At 38.8% G+C, this 22,960-nt stretch overlaps 2 protein-coding genes and 1 pseudogene across 6 annotated transcripts in view; all 3 read left to right on the forward strand.

Annotated features, from left to right (window-relative positions):
- The window catches only part of SLC35G2 (solute carrier family 35 member G2), a 52,071-nt gene extending 49,099 nt beyond the window's left edge, over window positions 1-2,972 (forward strand). The window contains exon 2 of the mRNA XM_074234342.1: window positions 1,683-2,972. Coding sequence (XP_074090443.1) covers window positions 1,701-2,939 — 1,239 coding nt within the window. The 5' untranslated portion in view covers window positions 1,683-1,700 and the 3' untranslated portion in view covers window positions 2,940-2,972. The remainder of the gene's footprint in view (window positions 1-1,682) is intronic.
- Window positions 2,973-3,091: 119 nt separating this feature from the next.
- Window positions 3,092-4,810, forward strand: LOC141521607 (aspartate aminotransferase, mitochondrial pseudogene; annotated as a pseudogene).
- Window positions 4,811-17,649: 12,839 nt separating this feature from the next.
- The window catches only part of NCK1 (NCK adaptor protein 1), an 89,558-nt gene continuing 84,247 nt past the window's right edge, over window positions 17,650-22,960 (forward strand). For 3 of the 5 annotated variants that reach the window (XM_074214837.1, XM_074214840.1, XM_074214841.1), the window contains exon 1: window positions 17,732-17,799. The gene's annotated coding sequence lies outside the window, so the exon portion shown is untranslated. Of the gene's footprint in view, window positions 17,800-22,960 lie in introns of all 5 variants that reach the window. The other 2 variants (XM_074214844.1, XM_074214839.1) reach the window with 2 other exon arrangements.

A 22,960-nucleotide genomic window follows, 5' to 3' on the forward strand; every position in this document is an offset into this window, starting at 1 on the left:
ACATGTATTTATCCAATTATCTTGCAAGGACTTTTGGCATTTAGTCTGGTCTTTTTTTTAATTGATTGATTAATTGTGATATTCTTAAATATTCTTACTATGCACTACATCAGGTAATGAGAATAAAAAATATAAAACAAAATGAAAAGGACTCTAGTCTTAAGACTTAATATTCTAAAGGAAGGATACAACTTGTACATATTACAAATCTATCTTGCACATTGCTGCCAAGGTAGAGCATGGGCTGATGATGTCACTTTTCTCACCATAATCCAGTGAGCTAAGTAGAATCTAATACAGGGAGACTTATGCATGCAAATATCATTACTAGTAAGATTTTTCTATGTATGGGCTAAGTAAGCATGTAATTAAGCCTCCAAATTGGTCTCATTGCTTCTAGCCTCCTTCTTCAGAAATTTGAACTTCATAAGGCTGACAAATTGATGTTCCTAATCACATAACTCATTTGCTCTGTGTTCTAACTAAAATGTTCTGTTCCTATACACCCCATTCCACCTCCTGTCTCTGTCCCTTTGCAAAGGCCCTGCCAAATCCCTGGAATGTTCTAGCTCTCTCTGCTTCCTGAAATTCTTAATTTCCCAATCTTACTTGAAGTATGTTCTCTTCCAAGGGTATTTCCTCATTCTCTCAGGTTTTATTTCCTTTGTATTTACTGATATCTGTACTTGTTACCCCAAAGGAATGTAAGCACCATGAAGGCAGGGGACTACCTTTTGTTATAAACCCAGTGCCTACCTCACAGAAGTCACTAATATAATGCTGTTGAGTTTAAATGAATTGTGGAGGTGCTCATTAGTCTAGCTGACTGTAGGATTCTCTCTCTTCATGTAACTGTCTCCAAGTATGTGTTGGGGTAAAGGGAGGTGCTGGAGTGGACTGGGAAGTAGATCTCAAGGAGAAAGAGGGAAGAGGTATTTTGAAGCTTTAGAAGCTTCTCTCCTTTCTAACTGAGATTGTCACTTGCTTTTCTTGTCAAACATACCTAAATCATCTTTTTATCTTTTTTGGGGGGGTGCGCAGAAAGAAGGGGAAGGGCACCAGGTGCCAGGAGATGACAAGTTTGACAGGGCTTCGTTATTCAAAGGATGGGTTTTTGTGGATGGGTTTTTGGTCCACTTCTAAATCCCCTCATCACATACTCACACACCCACACAGCCAGACATGCCCTCCTTACCCTCCCCCTACATATTTTCTTCTCAAATGTATGCAATGCATTCATAAAGGAATGACAGAGTGACTGGCATTTGGAACAGCAAAAAAAAAGTTTTGTATAATTTGCTATTTTAAAATGTACTTTCCTTGTAGGGTGGGTGGGGTAGGGAATGGGAATAATGTCCAGTAAGGAAATGATAAGACAAGTAAGGATTGAAGACCAGACTTGTTGATGTATAAAAAGAAAAATCTAGAATGCTAAAGAAAGACTAAGGAGATGCCTGAGATAGGAGGAGAAAAACAGGTGGCTCATTCTGTGGGGTTCATGGTTCTAAAAGGCAAATTTAGCTCAAGACTTTTCTGCAATCCCTGTTCCTAGTTTACTTATACTATAAAGAGCTGTTTCTCCACCATTGAATTCATATATAAAATTATCATATTGATTAAATGTCATATTGATTAAACTGAGCAAAAGTGTAAATCTATCTTTCCTTTTTTTATTCATATAGACCTATTTATCTGAAGAAATGGATACTTCTCCCTCCAAAAAATATCCTGTCAAAAAACGTGTGAAAATACACCCCAACACAGTGATGGTACAATATACTTCTCATTACCCCCAACCAGGAGATAGTGGATATGAAGAAATAAATGAAGATTATGGAAGCTTTATGGAGGAAAATCCAAAGAAGGGTCTTCTGAGTGAAGTAAAAAGAAAAGGAAGAACTTTCTTTGGGACCATGGATAGTCGAACCCAACCAGCTCAAGACCCAAAGTCCAATGAGATTGAACAATTCCAGAGCTTTGCAGAAAGAAATATTTTTCAATCTAGAAAGACTTGGATAGTGTTATTTGGATCTGCTTTGGCTCATGGATGTGTGGCCCTTATCACTAGACTTGTTTCTGATCGTTCCAAAGTGCCATCTCTAGAACTGATTTTCATTCGATCTGTCTTGCAAATATTTTCTGTGTTGGTTGTGTGTTACTATCAAGAACCCCCTTTTGGACCCAGAGGATATAGACTTCGTCTCTTTTTCTATGGTGTATGCAATGTCATCTCTATAACCTGTGCTTATACATCTTTTTCCATAGTGCCTCCCAGCAATGGAACTACTATGTGGAGAGCAACAACCACTGTGTTTAGTGCTGTCTTAGCTTTTTTGTTGGTAGATGAACGAATGGCTTATGTTGATATGGCTACAGTTGTCAGTAGTATCTTGGGTGTTTGTCTTGTCATGATTCCCAACATAGTTGATGAAGAGAACTCTTTGCTCAATGCCTGGAAAGAAGCATTTGGGTACACCATGACAGTAATGGCTGGATTGACCACTGCTCTTTCCATGATTGTATATAGGTCCATCAGGGAGAAGATCAGTATGTGGACTGCCTTATTTACCTTTGGTTGGACTGGAACAGTCTGGGGAGTGTCTACCATGTTTGTTCTTCAAGAACCCATCATCCCATTAGATGGAGAAACTTGGGGATATCTCATTGCCATATGCATCTGTTCAACTGCAGCTTTCCTGGGGGTTTATTATGCATTAGATAAATTCCATCCAGCTCTAGTTAGCACAGTGCAACACCTTGAGATTGTGGTGGCTATGATCTTACAGCTTCTAGTGCTACACATTTTCCCTAGTGTCTATGATCTCTTTGGAGGGGCAATCATCATGATTAGTGTTTTTGTCCTTGCTGGTTATAAACTTTATTGGAGAAAGTTAAAAAGGGAAGACTATCAGGAGATATTAGATTCTCCCATTAAATGAGACTTAATTTTCAAGGTCTGAATCACGTTCAGTTATGTGCACTGCCATGTTGTATTCATTTATCAATGTTTTTTGTGTTGTATAATAGACAGAGTTCTAATAATATATAGCTGTAAAAAGATGAGAAATATGCAAATATATAAAAATTTATATTAGTCTACCAGATTATAAATACAAATATTAAATATATGATATACTCTGGACTTTGGTCTATAAAAAAATCCTTTTATGTGTCCATGTCCACCTGTTCCTTTGCCAACAGTTACTCAGTTCTCTGTCTCTCCTCCTACTATGGAGCTACTGCACTCCTTCCTCCTGCTCTTTGGAGTCATCTCTTTTTACTTGGGTCACTACCCCCGAACCAGTTCCTGGTGGTTCCAAGTAGGGAGGGATTCCTCTGACACTGTTTTGGGAGCTGCAGAAGCCTTTAAGAGGGACTTTGGGAATTAGGGTCTGTCAAGATGAGAGTGGGAAGTCTTATATTCTTCCAAAAGTCTGTAAGGCAGAGAGGTTCAAATTGTAGGGAAGAAGTAGACAAAGAGTACCTGCCCATTGCAGGACTGGCTGAATTTTGCAAGGCATAAACAGAGTTGGCCCTGGGTAAAAATAACAAGGTTCTGAAAAGCAAATGATATATTACCATACCAACTATTTCTGGAACTGGAGCAACGAGAGACAGTTTTCTGCAACAGTAAATTCAGCTGGGATATCTATCTTCTGAAACTATCCTGGGGAAATCACACCCCATCTTCAGGGATGCTGGCAGGCAGTTGAATGGCTTTTACTACTATGACCCCCAGACTTGTGGCTTTGATATTACTGGAACCATATTAGATAGTGTTATCTTTCTGCATGCCAGTGGTTACCACCCCACAGGAGTCCATCTTTGTCCTGAGCAGTGGAAAGAACAGCATCTGAGGTAAAGCAAAGGAAACTGCCTTTTTTGAAATGGTGTACTAGGGCTTTGCCAGTGGATATGACAACAAGGATGTCTGGGCTCTGCTCCATTTCACTGATCAGGGCATTCCTGTCTCTCTCTGCCAGTCCTGCCAAGAACTTGGACCTATATGGTTGAGCATGTGGGAGCCTTTACCATGGTTTATAAATATGCTGATGAAGCCAAAAAGGGTAGAATCTCAGATGAAAATTCTTATTCTTCCTTAAATTGCAACCCCCATCTCAGTGAGGCCTGAGTTGCCTCCACGATCCAGAATAATCTTGATCTGAGGAGCAAAAGGCATGGCAGATTGCATCATTACCATATGAACGCAGCTGGTTTCCAGCTTCAAGAAATTGGGATCCTCCCTCAATCAGCAGCACAATGCCAGCCAGATTGGCAGTTTGACAGACCTGAAACCTGAGCAGGTGGAATGGCTGCCCGAGGAATTCTCCTTCTGTATGAGAAAAGAAGGCTGCATTTCTGTAGCAGGGGTCACATCAAGCAACATAAGATAGTTTGCCCAGGCTACTCACTAGGCAAATAACTCTCCTTAGCAAGATGGAGCAGAAATGACCTTCCAATTTCAGAGTCTTTTGTTTGAGATTCAGAGAGCTGATTGAGCTGGCAAAGATTGGAAGTGTGAGTTTATTTCAATCATAGTGCTTGAACCTGTGAGTAGAATAAAGGAATCCAAAATTAGTGCTTGGAGTTTTGTGGATCTAACCCAAATTCCCCAACCCATCCTCCACAGCTTTTCCCAAATAGTTTATGTTTACAGTAACTCTACCAAAAATTCTTCCCTGAAACCAGGATTCTTCTCCCTCTCCCTCTCCCACAGTCTTAGATCTCTTGGGACTACAATGTTGTTTAAGAACTTTAATCTAGATAATAAATATCACTTAGCCCAAGTAACAGAAATGTCTGTGATGCTAAGAGCTTCAAAAAGAGGCTTGCTCAGTTTTAACTTTTGCCTCTTATTGGCCTCCCATGACTGGTGGAGGCACTGCTGATTGCCACATTTTGGAAAATCATAGATGCTACTGTTGTGCAGGATCTTTTCAAGAAATAACAGAAAAGAGAGGTGGCTCTCACCCATTGGACTTCCAAGACATTTTTAACTTTCCTTTCCTCCCCAATTTTTATTGTTGTCCTTCCCCTTAACCCAAAGATCCAAATCTGCTTTTGTTTCTCCTTCCCTCTGCTTGACTTAACCTTCAGATCCTTCCTGTCAGGATGCATATACTTGAAGAATTAAGAATATAATTAAAGAAATGAACATGCTTTCTCCTCCCCCTTTTCAGCAAAAGATGAACGAGGAGAATTTGGTAAAATGATTGCACTTTAATATTGGCATCTTTGTAAAGTTTTTAATCCCCTTCCGGCTACCACCTCGCCAGACCTCATCAATGTGGTTATGTAATAAATAGCCTGTCTCATGACAAGTCTGGATGGGGTTGTGGTTGTAAGCTTCTCTATGTTGCTAAATGAGTCCAAACTCAAAAAGATCACTCTTCAATGTAATCATGTAGGCCTTTATGCCGCCTAGTTTCTCTGTGTTACAATAAAATTATTGCATATTAAAAAAAAAACCACATCTATTTATTTAAGAGGTGACTGATAGAAAAGTATGCTAGCCTTAGTTATCATCATCAATTTCTGCACTAATAGAAATTTACCCTTATAAGAAAATTTAAGCTTAGAAAAAGTTAAATGGTACTATGGTACCTTTTATATCTATAGTTGTTTCAACATTAGCCCTTCATATTCACAGTGTACATTTCTGAAAAACAGGTTGTAAAAAATTTTAATTATAAAATCTGGTTTTCCCCATTGCATTATTAAATTGGAAATTGGCAAAGTAAGGAATTGAGTATGGTTAGGGTCAGCCAGTAGTAGAGAATGAAGGTTTTTCATTGACAACTTTGGTTACAGTCAATAAAAGTCACAGCAAAAAAAACCTTGGTCTTTCCTTTGTCAGGGTCACCATCAACAATGGAGATCAAGTAGAGATTGTTTTTTTTCTCAGACTTTGTGGATCCAATCCACTATCCCATTGCTGAGGCAGTTTTTTTTCCATTTAGTTTCACAGGCTTACAAATCTCTCCTGGCTATTGCCTTTTTACTTTGCAACATACTCCTTGCTACTGTAGAGGTGCCAGCAGTGGAAATAGCAAAGGAGTAAATTAATATGGCATGTTATTTAAAGATTTTCCTCAGGGGAACCAAAAAAATCTCAAGGGCATCTATTAATGTGTCATAATATATTTACTCTCCATTCTTATTAATTCAGTTAAAACACTGTTCTGTCTATTGGATTTGCATGGAGAGGATATATCAATAACAATAGAAAATTTACAACTAAATTTTAACCTATAGTTGACTTTTTGAAAGTGAAATGAAAATGCAGAGGTGTTCTTTATTCTACAGTAATTAATGGGTTGTCTGACTTGCCATAATAAGGATTTATTTCAGATATTTAAATCCTGCTCATTTCAACTTTCAATTGACAAGTGAATTCCCAGAAGCAGACTGAAGTAATAGAAAACTCACTGAACTGGAAATCAAGAGAGTTAGGTACTTATGTCAACTGGTTATTTCTTTGATATGTCACAACCTCTCTAGGACTCAGCTTCTATATTGTAAAATGAAGGGACTGAGGTAGAGGATTTTCTCCTCTCTGAGTTATTTTATTTTTTCCGATTACCTGTAAAGACAGTTTTTTTTTTTAGCTTTTTGCAAGGCAAACGGGGTTAAGTGGCTTGCCCAAGGCCACACAGCTAGGTAATTATTAAGTGTCTGAGACCGGATTTGAACCCAGGTACTCCTGACTCCAGGGCCAGTGCTTTATCCACTAGCCACCTAGCTGCCTCAGCGCCACCTAGCCGCCCCTAAAGATAGTTTTCAACATTCACTTTTTGTAAGATTTTGAGTTCCAAAATGTTCTGCCTCCTTCTCTTCTCTCCCCCCTCCCCATAACAAGTAATCTGATATAGGTTAGATATGTAAAATCATGTTTAACATATTTTTATATTAGTAATGTTGTGAAAGAAGAATTATAACAAAAGGGGGAAAAACAACTAGAAAGAAAAAGCATAAAACAAATTTTTAAAAATGAAAATTATATGCTTGGGTCTACATTTAGACTCTATAGCTTTTTCTCTGGAGGTAGATGGCATTTTCCATCACAAATCTTTTGGAATTGTCTTTGCTCATTGAATTGCTGAGAGGAGCTAATTCGTCATAGCTGATCATCACACTGTTAACATGTATAGTGTTCTAGTCCTGTTCATTTCACTCAGGCTCAGTTCATATAAGTCTTTCCAGGCTTTTCTGAAATATGTCTACTCATGATTTCTTACAGAACAATAGTATTCCATCACATTCATAAACCACAGTTTGTTCAGTCATTCCCCAATTGATGGGGATCACCTCAATTTCCAATTCTTTGTGACCACAAAAAGCCCCTCCCTCAGTTTTAAAACTCTGTGATTCCTTCATTGAAACTTTAAATAAATAAAAATATTAAAAAACCAAAACTCAACATTTTTCTGAGTGAAGTTCATTTAAGATACTTTTAACTAATAAACCTTTGGTTGGTTTTCTCAAAACTTAAGAGCCTCAACCAGTAGGGAAGAGAATGGAAAGGTATCTTACTTTAAGTACCATTGGTATAATACTAAAATCTGAATTTGCAAAATATCTGAAGTTTACAAAACGATTGTTAACTCTATAAAGGGAAATCACCAGGCAGTTAGGTGATACAGTAGGTAAGAGTGCAGAGCCAGTGTCAGGAAGATTCAGCTCCCTGAACAAATTCAACCTTAGCCACTGACTAGCATATGTGACTAGGTGAGTCACTTAATCCTGTTTGCTACAGGTGATACGTAAAATGAGCTGAAAAAAGAAATGGCAAACCGCTTTAGTAACTTTGCTAAAAAAAAAAAACCCAAATGGGATCACAAAGACTTGGACTGAAATGATTGAACAACAACAAAGGGATCATATTTCTTCTGAATTAACATATTTGATACTGAAGTTACTGAACACAATATATGTTCAAAAATCTAATTTATAAAGTTTTAAAAGGGAACATTTATTTAATTATTCAACAAGTATTTATTAAATATATATCAATTTGACAATATTTATCTATTTATTGAGAAAAGTTACTGTGCTATTATGAGGGCCACAACCAAGAATAAAAGAAATAGTCCTATACTTTGTGTCTAGTCTTATTTGAAAACAAAACATATTCATCAATGTTAAAATACTTTAGAGTGTTTTAGCATTTTTGTTGTCAGATGGCTTTCAACTAGTTGGCTACTGCCATCTGTAGCAACATCTGTGGTGTTTGTCGTGACCCTCAATATTAATGAGAGCTCTTTGCAAAGTTAAAATTAATAGCATGAATGAAGTGCCACATGAATGATACAGATAATGAGTGCCACAGGAATGTAGAATGTAAGTGGTCAATGTAGGCTATAATAGCCTGAGAAATCTTTATAAAGAGGTGAGGCTAGATGGATAGAGAGTATTTGGATGGGTAGAAAAAAGGAAATGCATTACAGGTTGTGAGAGGAAGAAGTGGAAACAGAAAGGATTCGTTTGAGAGAGAATTAATAAATAAATATGGATAGATCATTTTGTTTGTGTGGAAAAGATGAATTTGGAAAGGTAGGTTGAGGGTAGATTGTGGGTTTCAATATATAAGTATATATTTATTACATGTAATTATTACATGTATTACAGTACATTATAACAAATATATGTCAATTTTCTCAGTCAGGTTCTCAGTCTAATCCTTTTGCTATTTAAGATATATTATATTTTTCTTTGCCCCATAATTCCGAAAAAAAAAACATGAATTCTGATTACAAACCTTGTGAAAAAGAAGACTAAATAATAGTAGTAGAAATATGTTAAATATTATTTACTGGATAGTGATAGGTTTTAACCTGTGATTTCTTGATTATATGGAATTCTCTGGAGAAGGAAACTCTATCAGACCAGTAGGCATTATCTCTGAAATTTATGGTCTTAGAGAGTCATCCAGAAGCATTGAGAGGTTAAACGACTATCACAGGGTCACAGTCAGTCTATGTAAAAGTGAGACTTAAATACAGATCTTCCTGTTTTAAATTAATTTTTCAAAACAGAAAATTTGGATTTGAGACCACTGCTTTAAACAATGGGAAGTCATTTTTGTTTTAGAATTATACTAACATATTGAAAGCCATATATAGTTAGGTTAATTTAGCATCTAGATAAATTAGTGATAACTTCATATAACCTTGGGACAGAGTTAGAAGACCCGAGTTCTGGTCCTTGATTTGACCCTTACTAGATGTGATATTTGGCCATTCACAGTCTGTCTGAACTTTAACTTCTACGTTGTGAAATGAAGAGGTCAGAGCACATTATTTCATAGGTGACTTCCAGATCTATAATTCTGTGATCATAAACTGGCTGGGATAACTATTAAAATAATTCAGATGGGGGACAATATAAAGAATATTGCCAGAAGATCTGGATTCACATTCTAGCTCTTCTAGGCCTTAGGATCCTCAATTATAAAAATGAGAGGGTTAGATTAGATGAGCTCTATGGTCCCTACTACCTCTAACCCTGTGACCTTATCCTTCTCTGATAAAATATGAAAGCAAAGGAAAACTTTAAGGAAAAAGAAGTGAATTTAAGATCAAAAGATCTATGGATTCCAATGCTGTCCCTGTCACTTACCTCTAGCCATATGCCTTTGGACAAATCACTTAACCTTGTTGTGTTCCAGTCTGATCTGTAGAACAGGGACAATATTAAATATACTACTTACCTTATAAGATTATTGTAGGGAAAAATTTTGTGAATCTTATTTAAACATATGAATGAGTTTTTTTTCTGACATATAAGTAGGAAGAATCACAGGATTTAAATGCTGAGTCTTTGTGAAAGAAAAAAATGATGGTATTATTGTTAAGAATAGAAAAGATTGGGCAATTAGCTGGCCCACATGTCAGGAGGATCTGGATTCAGATTTGAACTCAGACACTTGATACTAGCTGTGTGTCTTTGGGCAAGTCACTTAACCCCATTGCCATACCAAAAATAAAATAGGGAAGATTTGAGGTAGCATTATTTTGGTAAAAATAATAAATGTATTTTCTATTCAGTTCTATTTAGTGGTTATCACTTATTAAACATTTGCCCATCATGTGAAAAGCAATCTTGAGATTGAGGTGATGGTAATATAGCCATGTAGTTTAGAGAGAAGGTCAGGCCTGGAAACTTCTTTTTGGGAGCCATTTATATAGAAATTATAATTGAAATGATGAGAATGGCTAAGTTCTATGATATAAAGTGTATGTAGAGAAGAGCAAGAGGCCTATTCCTGAACCTTGCAGAAAGAAGATAGCTGGAGGAGAGTTTCAAAGAGGGGGGATTATTAACTGGTGAAAGGTAAACTGAGCTTGGGGACTAATCATTAGATATAACATTTAGGTGATCATTGATGACCTTTGAGAGGTTAGTTAGAACAAAATGGGGAGGGAAGAAGTAATAATAATAATAATAATAATAATAATAATAATAATAATTATTATTATTATTATATCTGGATAGAGCTTTCTTCATGACAATTCTGTGAGGGTTAATAGTTGATGTATTATTATCCCTATTATATAGATGGGGAAACTGAAGTCCTGATAGGTTAAACCCATAATCAAAGGGGGTAACATGTTAGAACTAGAATTTGAAAGCAAGTATCTCCTAAATTCAAGTCCAGTATTTTAAAAAATTTTAATTAATTATTTAAGTAGTCTTCTTGTAAAAGTAATCCCCCCCCCCCCACAAAGATAGAGAAACCACAAGAAAATTACAGTGAGAGGGAAAAAAAGTGTGCTTCAGTCTGTATTCAGATACCATTAGCTCTGTCTTTAGGATGAATCTCATTCATTATCCTAAGTCCATCAGAGAAATTGCTTCAATAATTTTTTCCCATAGTTGCTATTGCTAGCATCCATCCATCCATCCATCCTCTATCCTTTTTCTTCCTACCCCATGTATTCTATTCTCTCTTTCCTTTCACCCTGTTTCTCTTCAAAAGTGTGTTGTATGGGATGGCTGGGTGGTACAGTGGACAGAGCACCAACCCTGAAGTCAGGAGGACCTGAGTTCAAATCCAGTTTCAGACACTTAATAATTACCTAGTTGTGTGGCCCTTGGGCAAGCCACTTAACCCCCATTGCCTTGCAAAAACCTAAAAAACCCTAAAAGAACAAAAACAAAAAGAGTGTGTTGTATCTGACTACCCTTTCCCATGATCTTCCTTTTCTTCCATCACCTCCCTCATCCCTTTTCTCTCCTTTTTTCCCTTTAGGCTGATAGATTTCTATAACTTATTGAATATGTATGTTATTTCCTCTCAGAACCATTTCTATTTATTTATCTATTCATCCATTCATTTATTTATCATATTTAAGGTAATGGGGTTAAGTGACTTGCCCAAAGGCACACAGCTAAGTACTTATTAAGTGTCTGAAGCAACATTTGAACTCAGGTCCTTCTGATTCTAGGGCTAGTGCTCTATCTATTGTGCCATGCAAAAGCTTTTTCTTGCCTCTTTTATGTAAAATATCTTAGCACATCCTACCTCTCCTTTCCCTTTCTCCCAGTACATTCCTTTCTTTTATATATACATATACATATATATATATGTATATGCATATATATGTATATATATATATATATATATATATATGTATATAGTTAGGTTTTTGCAAGGCAAATGGGCTAAGTGGCTTATTCAAGGCCATATAGCTAGGTTAATTATTAAGTGCCTGAGGCCGGATTTGAATTCAGGTACTCTTGACTCCAGGGCTGGTGCTCTATCCACTCTACCACCTAGCCACCCCAGTATATTCCTTTCATGCCCATTAACTCCATCTTTAATATATTACACCTTCATATTCATATCCTTCTAAGTGTCCTAATAAATGAGAAGGTTCATTTGAGTTATTCTTCCCATGCAGGAATACAAGAAGTTCAGCATCATTATATCCCTTATAATTTGCCCTTCCTGTCCCCCTATGTTTCACCTCAGTCCTGTACTTGAAGATCAAAATTTCTGTTCAACTCTCATCATTTTATCAGGAAAGTTTGAAAGTCCCTTATGTAATTGAATGTCCATCTTTTCCCCTGTTCAGTTTTGCTGGGTGGTTGATTCTTGGTTGTAATCCAAGTTCTTTTGCTTTCTGGAATATCTTATTCCAAGCCCTACCAGTCCTTAATGTGGATGCTGCTAAATCCTGTGTAATCTTCACTTCAGCTTCATTCTATTTCTGGTTGCTTATAGTATTTTCTCTTTGACTTGGGAGTTCTGGAATTTGGCTATAATATTCCTGGGAGTTTTTATTTTGGGATCTATTTCAGGAGGTGATCCTTCAATTTCTATTTTACCCTCTGCTTCTAGGATATAAGAGCAATTTACTTGGATAGTTTCTTTAAAAGTTAATCTAGGCTCTTTCCTGGTCAGGACTTTCAGGTAGCCCAGTAATTTTTAAATGATCTCTCTTAGATCTGTTTTCCAGGTCAATTGTTTTTCCAATGATATATTTCAGATTTTCTTCTAGTTTTCATTCTTTTGGTTTTGTTTTATTGTTTTTTAATTTCTCACAAAGTCATCAGATTCCCTTTGCTCCATTCTATAGTTTAAGGAATTATTCTCTCCAATGGGCTTTTGTGTCTCTGTTTCCATTTGGCCAGTTCTGCTTTTTAGGGGATTCTTCTCTTCATTGACTTTTGGGATCTCTTTTGTCATTTGGTCCAGTCTTGTTTTTAAGATGTATTTTCTTCAGTATTTTTTGGCATCTCCTTTACCAAGCTGCCGACTTTCCTGCATCACTCCCAGTTCTCTTCACAATTTTTGTCTACTTCCCTTACTTTTTTTAAAAACTATTTTTTGAGATTTTCTATAGCCTGAGACCAATTCCTATTTTTCCTGGAGACTTTGGATATAGAAGCTTTGACTTTGTCATCTTCTGAGTTTGTATTTTGATTCTCCATGGGACCAAAGTAATTTTCTATGGTCAGATTCTTTTTCTTCTGTTGCTTGCTCATTTCCCCAGCTTACGACTTGATTTTAACTCTTCGTTAAGGTGGGGCTCTGCTTCCAGGGTGAAGGACTCATTTTCTCAAGCTTTTGAGTTTCTGCAGTTATTTTCAGGGGACACCCCCCCCACTCCTCTCCCCACTTCCCTCTTCCTCTGTCATTCTAGAATTTAGTTAGAGTCTTAGTTTAAAAGCATTTGAAGTGGTCTGGAGGAGAATTTCTGGGATTTCCTGCCTTCATTCCACCATCTTGATTGCACCCCTCAAGTCCAGTATTCTTTCCATTACCTTGGAGGATTTTGGAATGGGCAAGGTGATGAAGAAATAGAAAGTCTTTAGAGAAGTATGACAGAAATTGGAAGAGGAGGAAAAGGACAGACACTAGGTAGAGGGGAAGGGCATCCATTTTATAATATATATTTATAATATATAATATATATGTGTGTTTCATTGTACCATGTAAAATAAACATTAGTGTTTTCAATTAAAAAATTTTGCAACAAATTAATCAGGATAAAAATCATTAAAAATTTAGGATTCAAATCTATATTGCTAGGCGACTTCTGCTTCATCTTAGGGTTTTGAGAACCTCAGGAGAAGAAGGAGGGCCTTAATTCTACAAAGTTCACTCAAGCGTCATCATTTTTCTAGAACACTTAGTTCCCTCAGTTTCTTCCTCTTATCCCCACATCTTTTTTTTAAATATTTAAAAAGCTAAAATTTGCTGATGTCTTTTGGTTTTACATCTTCTAAATTTCTCTTAATATCCTTCTTTGTCCCTTTCCAGAGAGCTCATCCCATATAACAAAGGATTTTTTTTTAAAAGGAGGGAAGAAAGAGAGAAAGAAAGAATCAGCTAAGTCTTAAAATATATGCTAGGTTCTGTACCCAGTGGACTTCCTATTTCTTCAAGAGAATTGGGGGAAATGTCTTATGTCCATTCCTTGGGACTATGCTTTCTTGCTCTTGGTAATTTTGCAACATTCATTTTTGCTTATTTTGTGGTTTTTCTTTTTATTTACATTTTTTAATTTCTGTGTATATTGTTTTCTTGGTTACGCTTATTTTACTCTGCATGAGTTTGTCTTTTCATGGTTTTTTGTAGTCATATTTCTATTTCTTATGAAATGGTAAAATTGCACCACATTTATCCTTCTTTAATTCATTTAACCATTTCTCAGTCGATGAGTTTTCTTCCCTTTTTTGCTCCCACAATAGTGATGCAATAGATTTTTTTGGTGTCTACTGAGACTCCTTCAATTGTTTCTAATTGACTCCAAGCAATTTTCACCAGTGGTTCCACTTCTGAATAAAAAGGTCAACTATACTGTGTAATTTAAGGCAGGAAGAAATCAGAAAGATTCCTTTTCTGTCTTCCTAACTGCTAGCTCCTGTCTTTTCTGAATAGCAATGAACTCTCTGTCCTCATTTCCAGCTGGCTCAGCTGCTTATAGGAAGGAAAGAACAGTGCCTCTGGAGTTAAGGGACTAGGGATCAAATTCTGCCTCTCCTTCCCAAGTTTACTCCTCTACATAAGGCCTTATCTAATTCCTCACTCCTATAGCAAACTGACATTTATCTTCACTCTCCCTATAAATTGACCCTTGGTCTGCTGCCTACTGTCTGCCCATCTCTCCAATTCTCAGAATACATCTACTGAGCTGTAACTAAATTCCCTGAGAAAGTCATCTACATTCAATGCCTCCACTTCTCTCTATTAAATTCTCTGAAGTCTGGCTTCTAATCCTTTGACTGAAAATGCCCTCATCATTGCCAGTCATGTCTTGATTATCATATCTAATGACCTTTTTGCAATTCTGAATTTCTTGTCCTCTCTGAAACATTTGATATGATTGTTCACTTTCTCTTTTCTGAATTTTCAAGACATTGCTCTCTCCTAAGTGAACGACTTTTTTAGTCTCCTTTACTGATTTTTTGAAGGCATGCTAACAATCTGTGAATCTCTCTCAAGGCTCTATCTTGAACCCTCTTGTCTTTTTGCTCTACTGATTTTCATTGGGTGATCTCATCAGCTCTCATGGATTTAATTATAGTCTCTTTGTAGATGATGTCCAGATCTATATATTCAGCTTTCATCTCTTCTGAGCTATAGTCAAAATGTCTTTTGAACATCTCAGATTGGATATCCCACTGGCACCTTAAATTCAATGTGACCAAAACAATTCATTCTTTCAGCCCAAACCCTCCCCACTTCCAAATTTCCCTATTATTGTTGAGGTTATCCCAGTTTTCCTATAACATTATTGTCATTCTCAACCCCTAGATCTCATTCATCTCTGGAATCCAAATATGCTGGCAGCTTTATAGCTTCTACCTTTACAATATATGTCCCCTTCTTTCTACTCACTATCACTTTACCCTATCACTTTACACCTGGACTATTTCAATAGCTTTCTAGTTGGTCTCCCTGTTTCAAATATCTCCCCACTTTTAGTCCCACTCAGCTGCTAGGGCACATTTTTTAAGGTGTAGTTTAGACTTCCTTCAAAAATGAGCTCAAATTCTAATTTCCCCAGGGACTTTCCTGATCTCCACTCCCCCTACTCCAGAGGCTGATGCTTTCCCTTTTCAAGTTATTTTCATCTTCTCTTTATGTATCTTACAAATACCTAATTATTTATATGTTGTCTCTCTTATTTAAAGGCATGCTCCTTGAGGGCATTTTTTTTCTTTATGTCCCAGGATTTATTATAGTATCTAGCACACAATAAAAGTTTAATAAATGCCCCTTTACTGTCTGACTACTGTGACTTTGATCAAATATCTACTTGGTCCTCAATTTTCTGATGTGTAAAGTGGGGATCTGAGGCACCTTCGAAGCCTTCAAGGTCTAGATTTATGTTCCATTGCCTACAACTCTGCAAGGGTGAAATGCCTAGCTTCAAAGTCTATCTTTAGTTCTGATTTGAACCATTCTGCCTTCTTAGACAAATAGCACTATTCTTGTTTGGAGAAAGGGATTCTGATGTGGTGTGAATGCAGAAGAGGTTTAAGAAAAATATGAAAGGAGAAAAGGATTAACAAAAGATCTTTAAAGCTTTAGAGGTGAGGAAGAGAATACTCCGGATAGGTCTTGACCCCCAGAATAGTTCTACTACTTTCAAGTATTACACATTTCCAGTGAAGGTATTCAATACATAACCATAACTCCCTATCTCCTTTCCCCCCCTCTTTTGCCCTTGCTTTGCCATCGTTCTCCTGTCCCCCTTTTATTTTTTGCTCTTTTTGTCTCTTTCCAGTGAGGATCCTAAAGAGATGGAGATAAAAAGAAATCAATAATAAATGTATAGTAACTGAAACCATGCTTTAGCAGGATTTATCTCTTTCATACAGCTGCTTCTATGAAGGTTGAGTTGGGTGGAGGAACTACAGAATTTCAAGAGATATAGCTTTAAATTTTGGCAATTATCAGACATAGAAGTCAGATGACTCCCAGCCCTTAGCATATTGTCTGGCACAGAGTAGACATCTATAAATGTTAATGGACTTGACTTAGGTTCAAACACCTGGATAAGTTATCCGCGCCCCCCCCCCCCCCCCCCCCCCCCCCCTTAGTGTCTTTTTTTTAAGTTTTTGCAAGGCCATGGGGATTAAGTGGCTTGCCCAAGGCCACACGGCCAGGTCATTATTAAATGTCTGAGGTCACATTTGAACTCAGGCCCTCCTGACTCCGGTGCTCTGTCCTCCGCTCCACCTAGCCGCCCCTCGGTGTCTTTTACAAAGTTCAAGCGCAGGACACGTTGGATTTTCGGGTCCTCGGGGTTCGAGCCCCCTTGGACACGTCTCTTTAGGGCTGCGCGGTCGGTGGCGCCCACAGAACTTGCAGACCTGGGCCGGAGCAGGCGGAGGCCGAGGTGGGCCGGCGGGTGCAGCCCCGACGGGAGACCCTGCCCCAGTCGCGGCGGCTCCTTCACTTTGCAGGGGAAGGCCCGGCTTTGTTCGCCGGCCCCGCCCCGCCCCGCCCCCGCGCGCTTTTTTTTCCCTTTTGCAAACAAAAAAAGGAAGTTGCCATCTAGATGGAGGGAGTGAGACCGCAGGCCTGAGGGCTCTTAGTTGGCGCCTTTGTTGCGGTTCTGAGTGAGAGTCCCCCCGCCTTGCCCGGGCGCAAGCGAGGCGCGTCCACGTTTACTCCTTCCACCAGAAACCTCGGCCGTCCGGCCCCGGGGTGGGCAGGGGGCGCCGCAGACTCTCGGGCCCGGGCCCGCGGCACATGCCGGCGGGGAGGTGGCTGGTTAAACGCCAGACACCGGCGGGACCGCTGGGGAGCCAGCCAGCCGTCCGGTCCTTGGGTCCCAGCGCCAAGCGCCTGGGAAGGCACGGAGCGAGCGAACGACATCTGACCCGCCGCCCCGCGCCCCGCGCCGTCCCGGCGACTTGGATTGACAAGCGGCTCCGCCCAATCCCCTGCCGCGCTGAGGGCTCCTGGAGTCTTCGGGCCAATCTCCTGCGGCCAGGCGGGAGCTTCCTGGGGGCGGGGCAGTAGGAGGAGCCGACTGAAGGGATCCGGGCCCGGCTGCCGCGGGCGGGGACCCGTGGGCACCGTGCGCGCTCCCGCCCGCGCGCGCGCTTCCCCTCCCTCCCTCCCTCCCTCTCTCTCTGTCTCTCTCCCTCTCTCTCCCTCTCTCCCGGCGCCCCTCCCCCTCCTCTTCGGGCGACAGCTACGCGGCGGCGCGAGGCCTCTGGCCCGGTGACGGCCGCCCCTCCCCGCCCCCATCCCCGCCGCGGCGGCGGCAGCGGCAGCGCCTTCCGCTCCCGTCCGGCTCCTCGACCCAGCGGCGACCGCGGCGGCCCTGCGGGGTAAGTGCGGGCGGCCCTGAAGTTGGCCTGGGGCGGGGGGCCGGGCCGGCGGCTCCCGCTCCTGCCTTCCCCGCCTCGCGCCCGCTGGCCGTGCTTGCGGGCCCTCGGAGCCCCGCCCGGGGCCATCCAGGGCCGGGACCGCGCCTCCCTTAGTCCGGGAGCGGCCCCTGAGGGCCGGGGCCCGCTCGCCCTCTCCTCGGGGGGCACGCTCCGGCTCAAGGGGCTTAACCTTTCTGGACCCCTTCTCGGTGGGAGACTTGTAAATGCGTGAGAAACGCAATTCGATTTAAACGCGGTGATTAAGCACCGCTCTTCATTCCCGCAAAAGACTGGAGTGCGGGCAGGCCGTGCGAAAGGGGAAGACCCTGGCAGCGCCAGGGTTCAAGAGTGGTGGGGGAGGGGACGATGGCGTGCCCATTTTTCTTAATTTTTGGAAGTTGTTTTACATCTGTTTTCTCTTCGGTAGTGCCCCGGGAAAGCAGGGAAAGGTGAGGACGGAGAAGGAGCGGAGCAGGGTTGGGAAATGTAAACCTTCAGAATTGGCTTTTTCTAATGTTGGTTTGTTTTGGGGGATCCTGACTCCCCAATATATTTGTCATTCGTGGGAAGCCTACTTCTTTGAAACTTAACCGGTGGCTGTTGTTTGAAATGTGTGCTTTTATTTGGTAGTATAGAATGGGAATGTGTCATTTGATAGATGCTTTTGATGCTCCTATTTGTGATTATTGTGTGTCTTTGTAAAAACGTAAAGATTGGGGTGTAGACCAAAGTTCAGAGCAATTGGGGGAAATGATTTAGGACTAAGCACTCTACTCAAGGAATTCTGAAACAAGCAATGGGATTTTTCAAAAGATTAATTTAAAAGGGATGTACTTTTTAATTCTAGCCTCACCTAGACATTAGGTAACTCCAGATGATAGGTTAGTCTAAAGTCAAAAACAGCATATTGAAACGGAAAGAGTACCCTGGATCTAAACTGAGAAACTAGGTTCAGATTCAGGCTCTGCTACTTGCTACCTCCTTATCTTCTGGAAAGTTATTTTAACTTTTTTGGACTTCATTGTCCTCCCCTGTAAAATGAGGGCATTGGACTAGAAAAACTAAGGTCCTTGCCTCTTTGTTTATGATTTGTGGTCCTAAAACTAGAAGGCTTTGCAGAAGATAGGAACAAAATCATATATAAAAGAAATCTCAAGCACTTTTACTCTTATTTTATTTTCTGATAAATTTAACATCAATCAAAAACAAACATTTGCAAAGTACCTACATTGTATTAGATGATGTGCTAAGTACCTAGTAATTGATAATTTAGTTTTGTATCATTTTTAAACATCTACTCTTTTATAAACTGTAAACCTCACTGTTTATTATTACTACTAAGTAGTACATTATGTAACATTGGTGGCCTACTACTACTATTGCTGTTGCTGCTGCTACTCCTCCTCCTACTACTATTTCTACAGTGTTTTACTTAATATTCCAAAGTGTCTACCTTTAACCAGATTGCAGTCCAATGGGATGGCAATTCACAAAGAAAATTTTTGTATGTGTACATCATGCTTATATATATATATATATATATATATATATATATATATATATGTATATATATATATACATACATATATAAGCACTATTAAATATCCCAATAACTCCTTGTGGATAGTAGGAACCAATATGAGATTAGTTTATTGATAGAAAATGGCTACAGTTCATCTTATTCTATGCTGTTCATTTATTTCAGTCATATCCAAGCAACTCTTTGTGACCCCATTTTGGATTTTCTTGGCAATGATACTGAAGAGGTTTGCCATTTCCTTGCTCTAATTTATTATATATATATATATATATATATATATATATATATATATATATATATATATATACATACACACATTTATTTATTTATTTTAGTTTTTGCAAGGCAATATGGGGTTAAGTGGCTTGCCCAAGGCCACACAGGTAATTATTAAGTGTCTGAGGTCAAATTTGAACTCAGGTCCTCCTGACTCCAGGGCTGGTGCTCTCTTCACTGTGCCACCTAGCTGCCCCAACTTATTTTATATTTGAGGAAACAGGATTAATTGACTTGGGTATGAGGCCAGATTTGAGTCCTGGTTTTCCTGACTCCAGGTCCTGTGCCCTATCCACTGTGCCAGCTAGTGGGCCCCATAGTTCATCTTGACCACAAGGGATTTTCAGAGTTGATCCATGACCAATCTCTGAAAGTGTAGCAGCTCTTATTGATGACTTATACTTGTTAAAACACACTTTCTTGGATCTATGGGACTTGGAAAGGGCTTTGGTAAACCATCTGTTTCTGCCTCCTAGTTTGGATTAAAAAAAAAATCACCTGTGAAGGGATGGTAATCTGCTCTAGTTTGTGAAAGCTTTCAATATGCCTAGTTTCTCTGTAATGCTACTTAGGTCTCTCAATTCTAGAAATTTTTTTTTTTTTGGTTTAGGCTAAATTTCTCCTGTTTTTCCTTTGGCCCAACTTTTTTCTTTCCTGAGGGGGAAGGTGGAGACCTTGATAGGGTAGGGAAAGGGAAGAAGGAATTGGCATTTAAATTACACCTATTTAGGCACTATGTTAATAGCTTTAGAAATAGTATCTCATTTGGGCCATCATGATGCCTTGTTTTTACATCTCTTTATTTTCTTATTGCCCTTCAGAAAACCATCCCTTATAACATTAAAAAAAGAAGGAAAAAAAGTTAAAATTTAGCAGTAAATATACCCATTCATGTTGACATATGAAGTCGTCCTCACCCCGTAAATCCTTAATTGTTAAAGAAAGGAAAGAGTTACACTCTCATATCTCTTCTCAGAGGTCAGACTTTCTCAATACAATTAAAGACATTTGATTTCAATTTTTTTGTTTTTTAATTTTAGCTCTTATAGTAACCATGTGCATTGTTTTTCTGTTCTCTTTATTTTGCATCAATTCATATAAATTTCTTCCTATGCTTTCCTATATTCCTTATAATGTATCTTTTCTTGCAGCACAGTAATATTTCATACATTTATATACTTTTTGTTTAGCTGTTTGCCCACTGGTGGGCTTCTATTTTGTTTTCAGTTCTTTGATAATATGAAAAGTACTGCTGTAAAAATACTTTGATGTTAGAGATTTCCTTGGGGTACAGTGGGATACTTTGTTTAAAAGATGAGGAAAATTTATTCCAATCTGCTTTTCAGAATAGTTGGACTAGTTCACAGATCTGTCATCATTACATGCTGTGCCTTTCTTTATACAGCCCCATATGAGAATTTGGTAATTCAACCAACATTTGGTTATCATCTGCTGTGTTCAAAATCCTGAACTAAGACTGAAGTTCTATGATTGGGCTGACTATTTTTTGAAGGAAAAAAAGTCAATAAGCATTTATTAAATGTCTACCACGTGCCAGAACTGGGTTAGCCCTTGGGAATGCAAATATGAAAGTGAGATGGCCTTGCACACAAGATTACTTTCTGTTGAAGTGTTCCTGCCTTTAGGGAAAAGATTATCTGAAAAAGGAGATTTTAGAGTATTGAAAACCCAGTGTGTTATAACTGCCCCCAAAATGTAATTCAGTCTAAGATTGTATTGAGAGTTACGATAATTTATAAAGAAAATTATAGTTTATATGTATTTTACCCTGGTCAGACCACAACTGGATTATTTTGTTCAGTTCTGGCCATCACATTTTCGGAAGAACACTGATAAACTAAACAATATCTAGAGTACAGCAGCTAGGGTAGTGTCATTTTAAGGATAGTCTGAAGAAACTAGCAATTCTTAGCATGGAGAAAGACTATTGTTTACAAGAGGAATTTGATTTGTTTTGCTTGTCCAGTGTTGGACTGGTGCAGGAATGATGTGACAAGTGTTGCATAGAAGATTTCTATTTTAATATGATAGAATATTTCCCCACTAGAATTATAAAAGTGGAATAGGTTGCCTCAGGATGTATGATACAGTGTTTCCCTTCACTAGAGCAAATGTTGGGCAGCTAGGTGGTACACTGGATAGAGTACTGGTCTTGGAGTCTAGAGGACAGGAGTTTGAATCCAGCCTCAGGCATTTTCTAGCTCTGTGACCTTGGGCAAATCACTCTGATTGCCTCAAATCCATGGCCATCTCCTGATTCATATCTGGCCCCTGGACCCAAAGGACTCTGGAGGAGAAAGTGAGGCTAGTGACTTAGCCCTGCCCCAACTAAAATCCAATTTGTGTGCTATCACCTCCCTGATGTCATGGTCTTCTTTGAAAAAGAAGGATAAACATTATAAAAACAAACGCTAGATGAACACTTGCTGGATTTGTTGTAGAGAGGATTTTTTAAAATGCTTATTTTTATTGATATATATTTTTAATGTCATTTCATTTTCTACTATATACCTGAACACTCTTTAGTTCAACAATTCAACCAAAAATCTGTCATTATATAGGAGTGTTTCATACCCATATTCCTCTACCTCTCCAAAGTAAGGGAGAGGTGTCACCTCATGTCTCTTCTTTGGGACCTAGCTTGGTCATTATAATTTTATAATATTCAGAAGATCACAGATGTAGAGCTAGAAAGGGACCTTAGAGTACTTTAATCCTGTTTTCTCATTTTACCCACAAGGAACCTGAGGCCCAAAGAAGTTAAATGATTTGTCCATGTTCACACAAGTAGTGAGTTACAAAGCCAAGTTTCAGACTGAAGTATTTTGATTATAAGTTCAGTGAGCTTTCCATTGCATCATATTCCCAGTGTTTGTGTTTTTTTCTAATTGCATTGCTGTATGTGTTCTTTTTCTAGTTCTAATTACTTAATTTTGCATCAATATTTGTTATTAGAGTGTAATCATGCTTCTCTGTATTCATTGTTTCTTAGAATGATCAATCATATTCTTTTAAATTCATGTACCACAATTTGTTAGTCATTCATTGTTCTGCTGATGGGCATCTTTATTTCCAGATCTTTGCTCCTACAAAACATGGCGTTATATGTTGCATATGGGACCTATCTTTTTATCATTGACTGTATTTTTGTTCAGGTTGAGTTGGAATGGATGGCCTCTAGAGTCCCTTTTAACTGTGAGATTCTGTTATTCTTTAGAAAATCTTATTATATAAAAATGGATAAACTATATGCAAAAATGGGTAGACTATATGCAACACACATTT

This window comes from Macrotis lagotis, chromosome 1 (genome assembly GCF_037893015.1).
Source record: "Macrotis lagotis isolate mMagLag1 chromosome 1, bilby.v1.9.chrom.fasta, whole genome shotgun sequence".
Classification (NCBI taxonomy): Eukaryota; Metazoa; Chordata; class Mammalia; order Peramelemorphia; family Peramelidae; genus Macrotis; species Macrotis lagotis.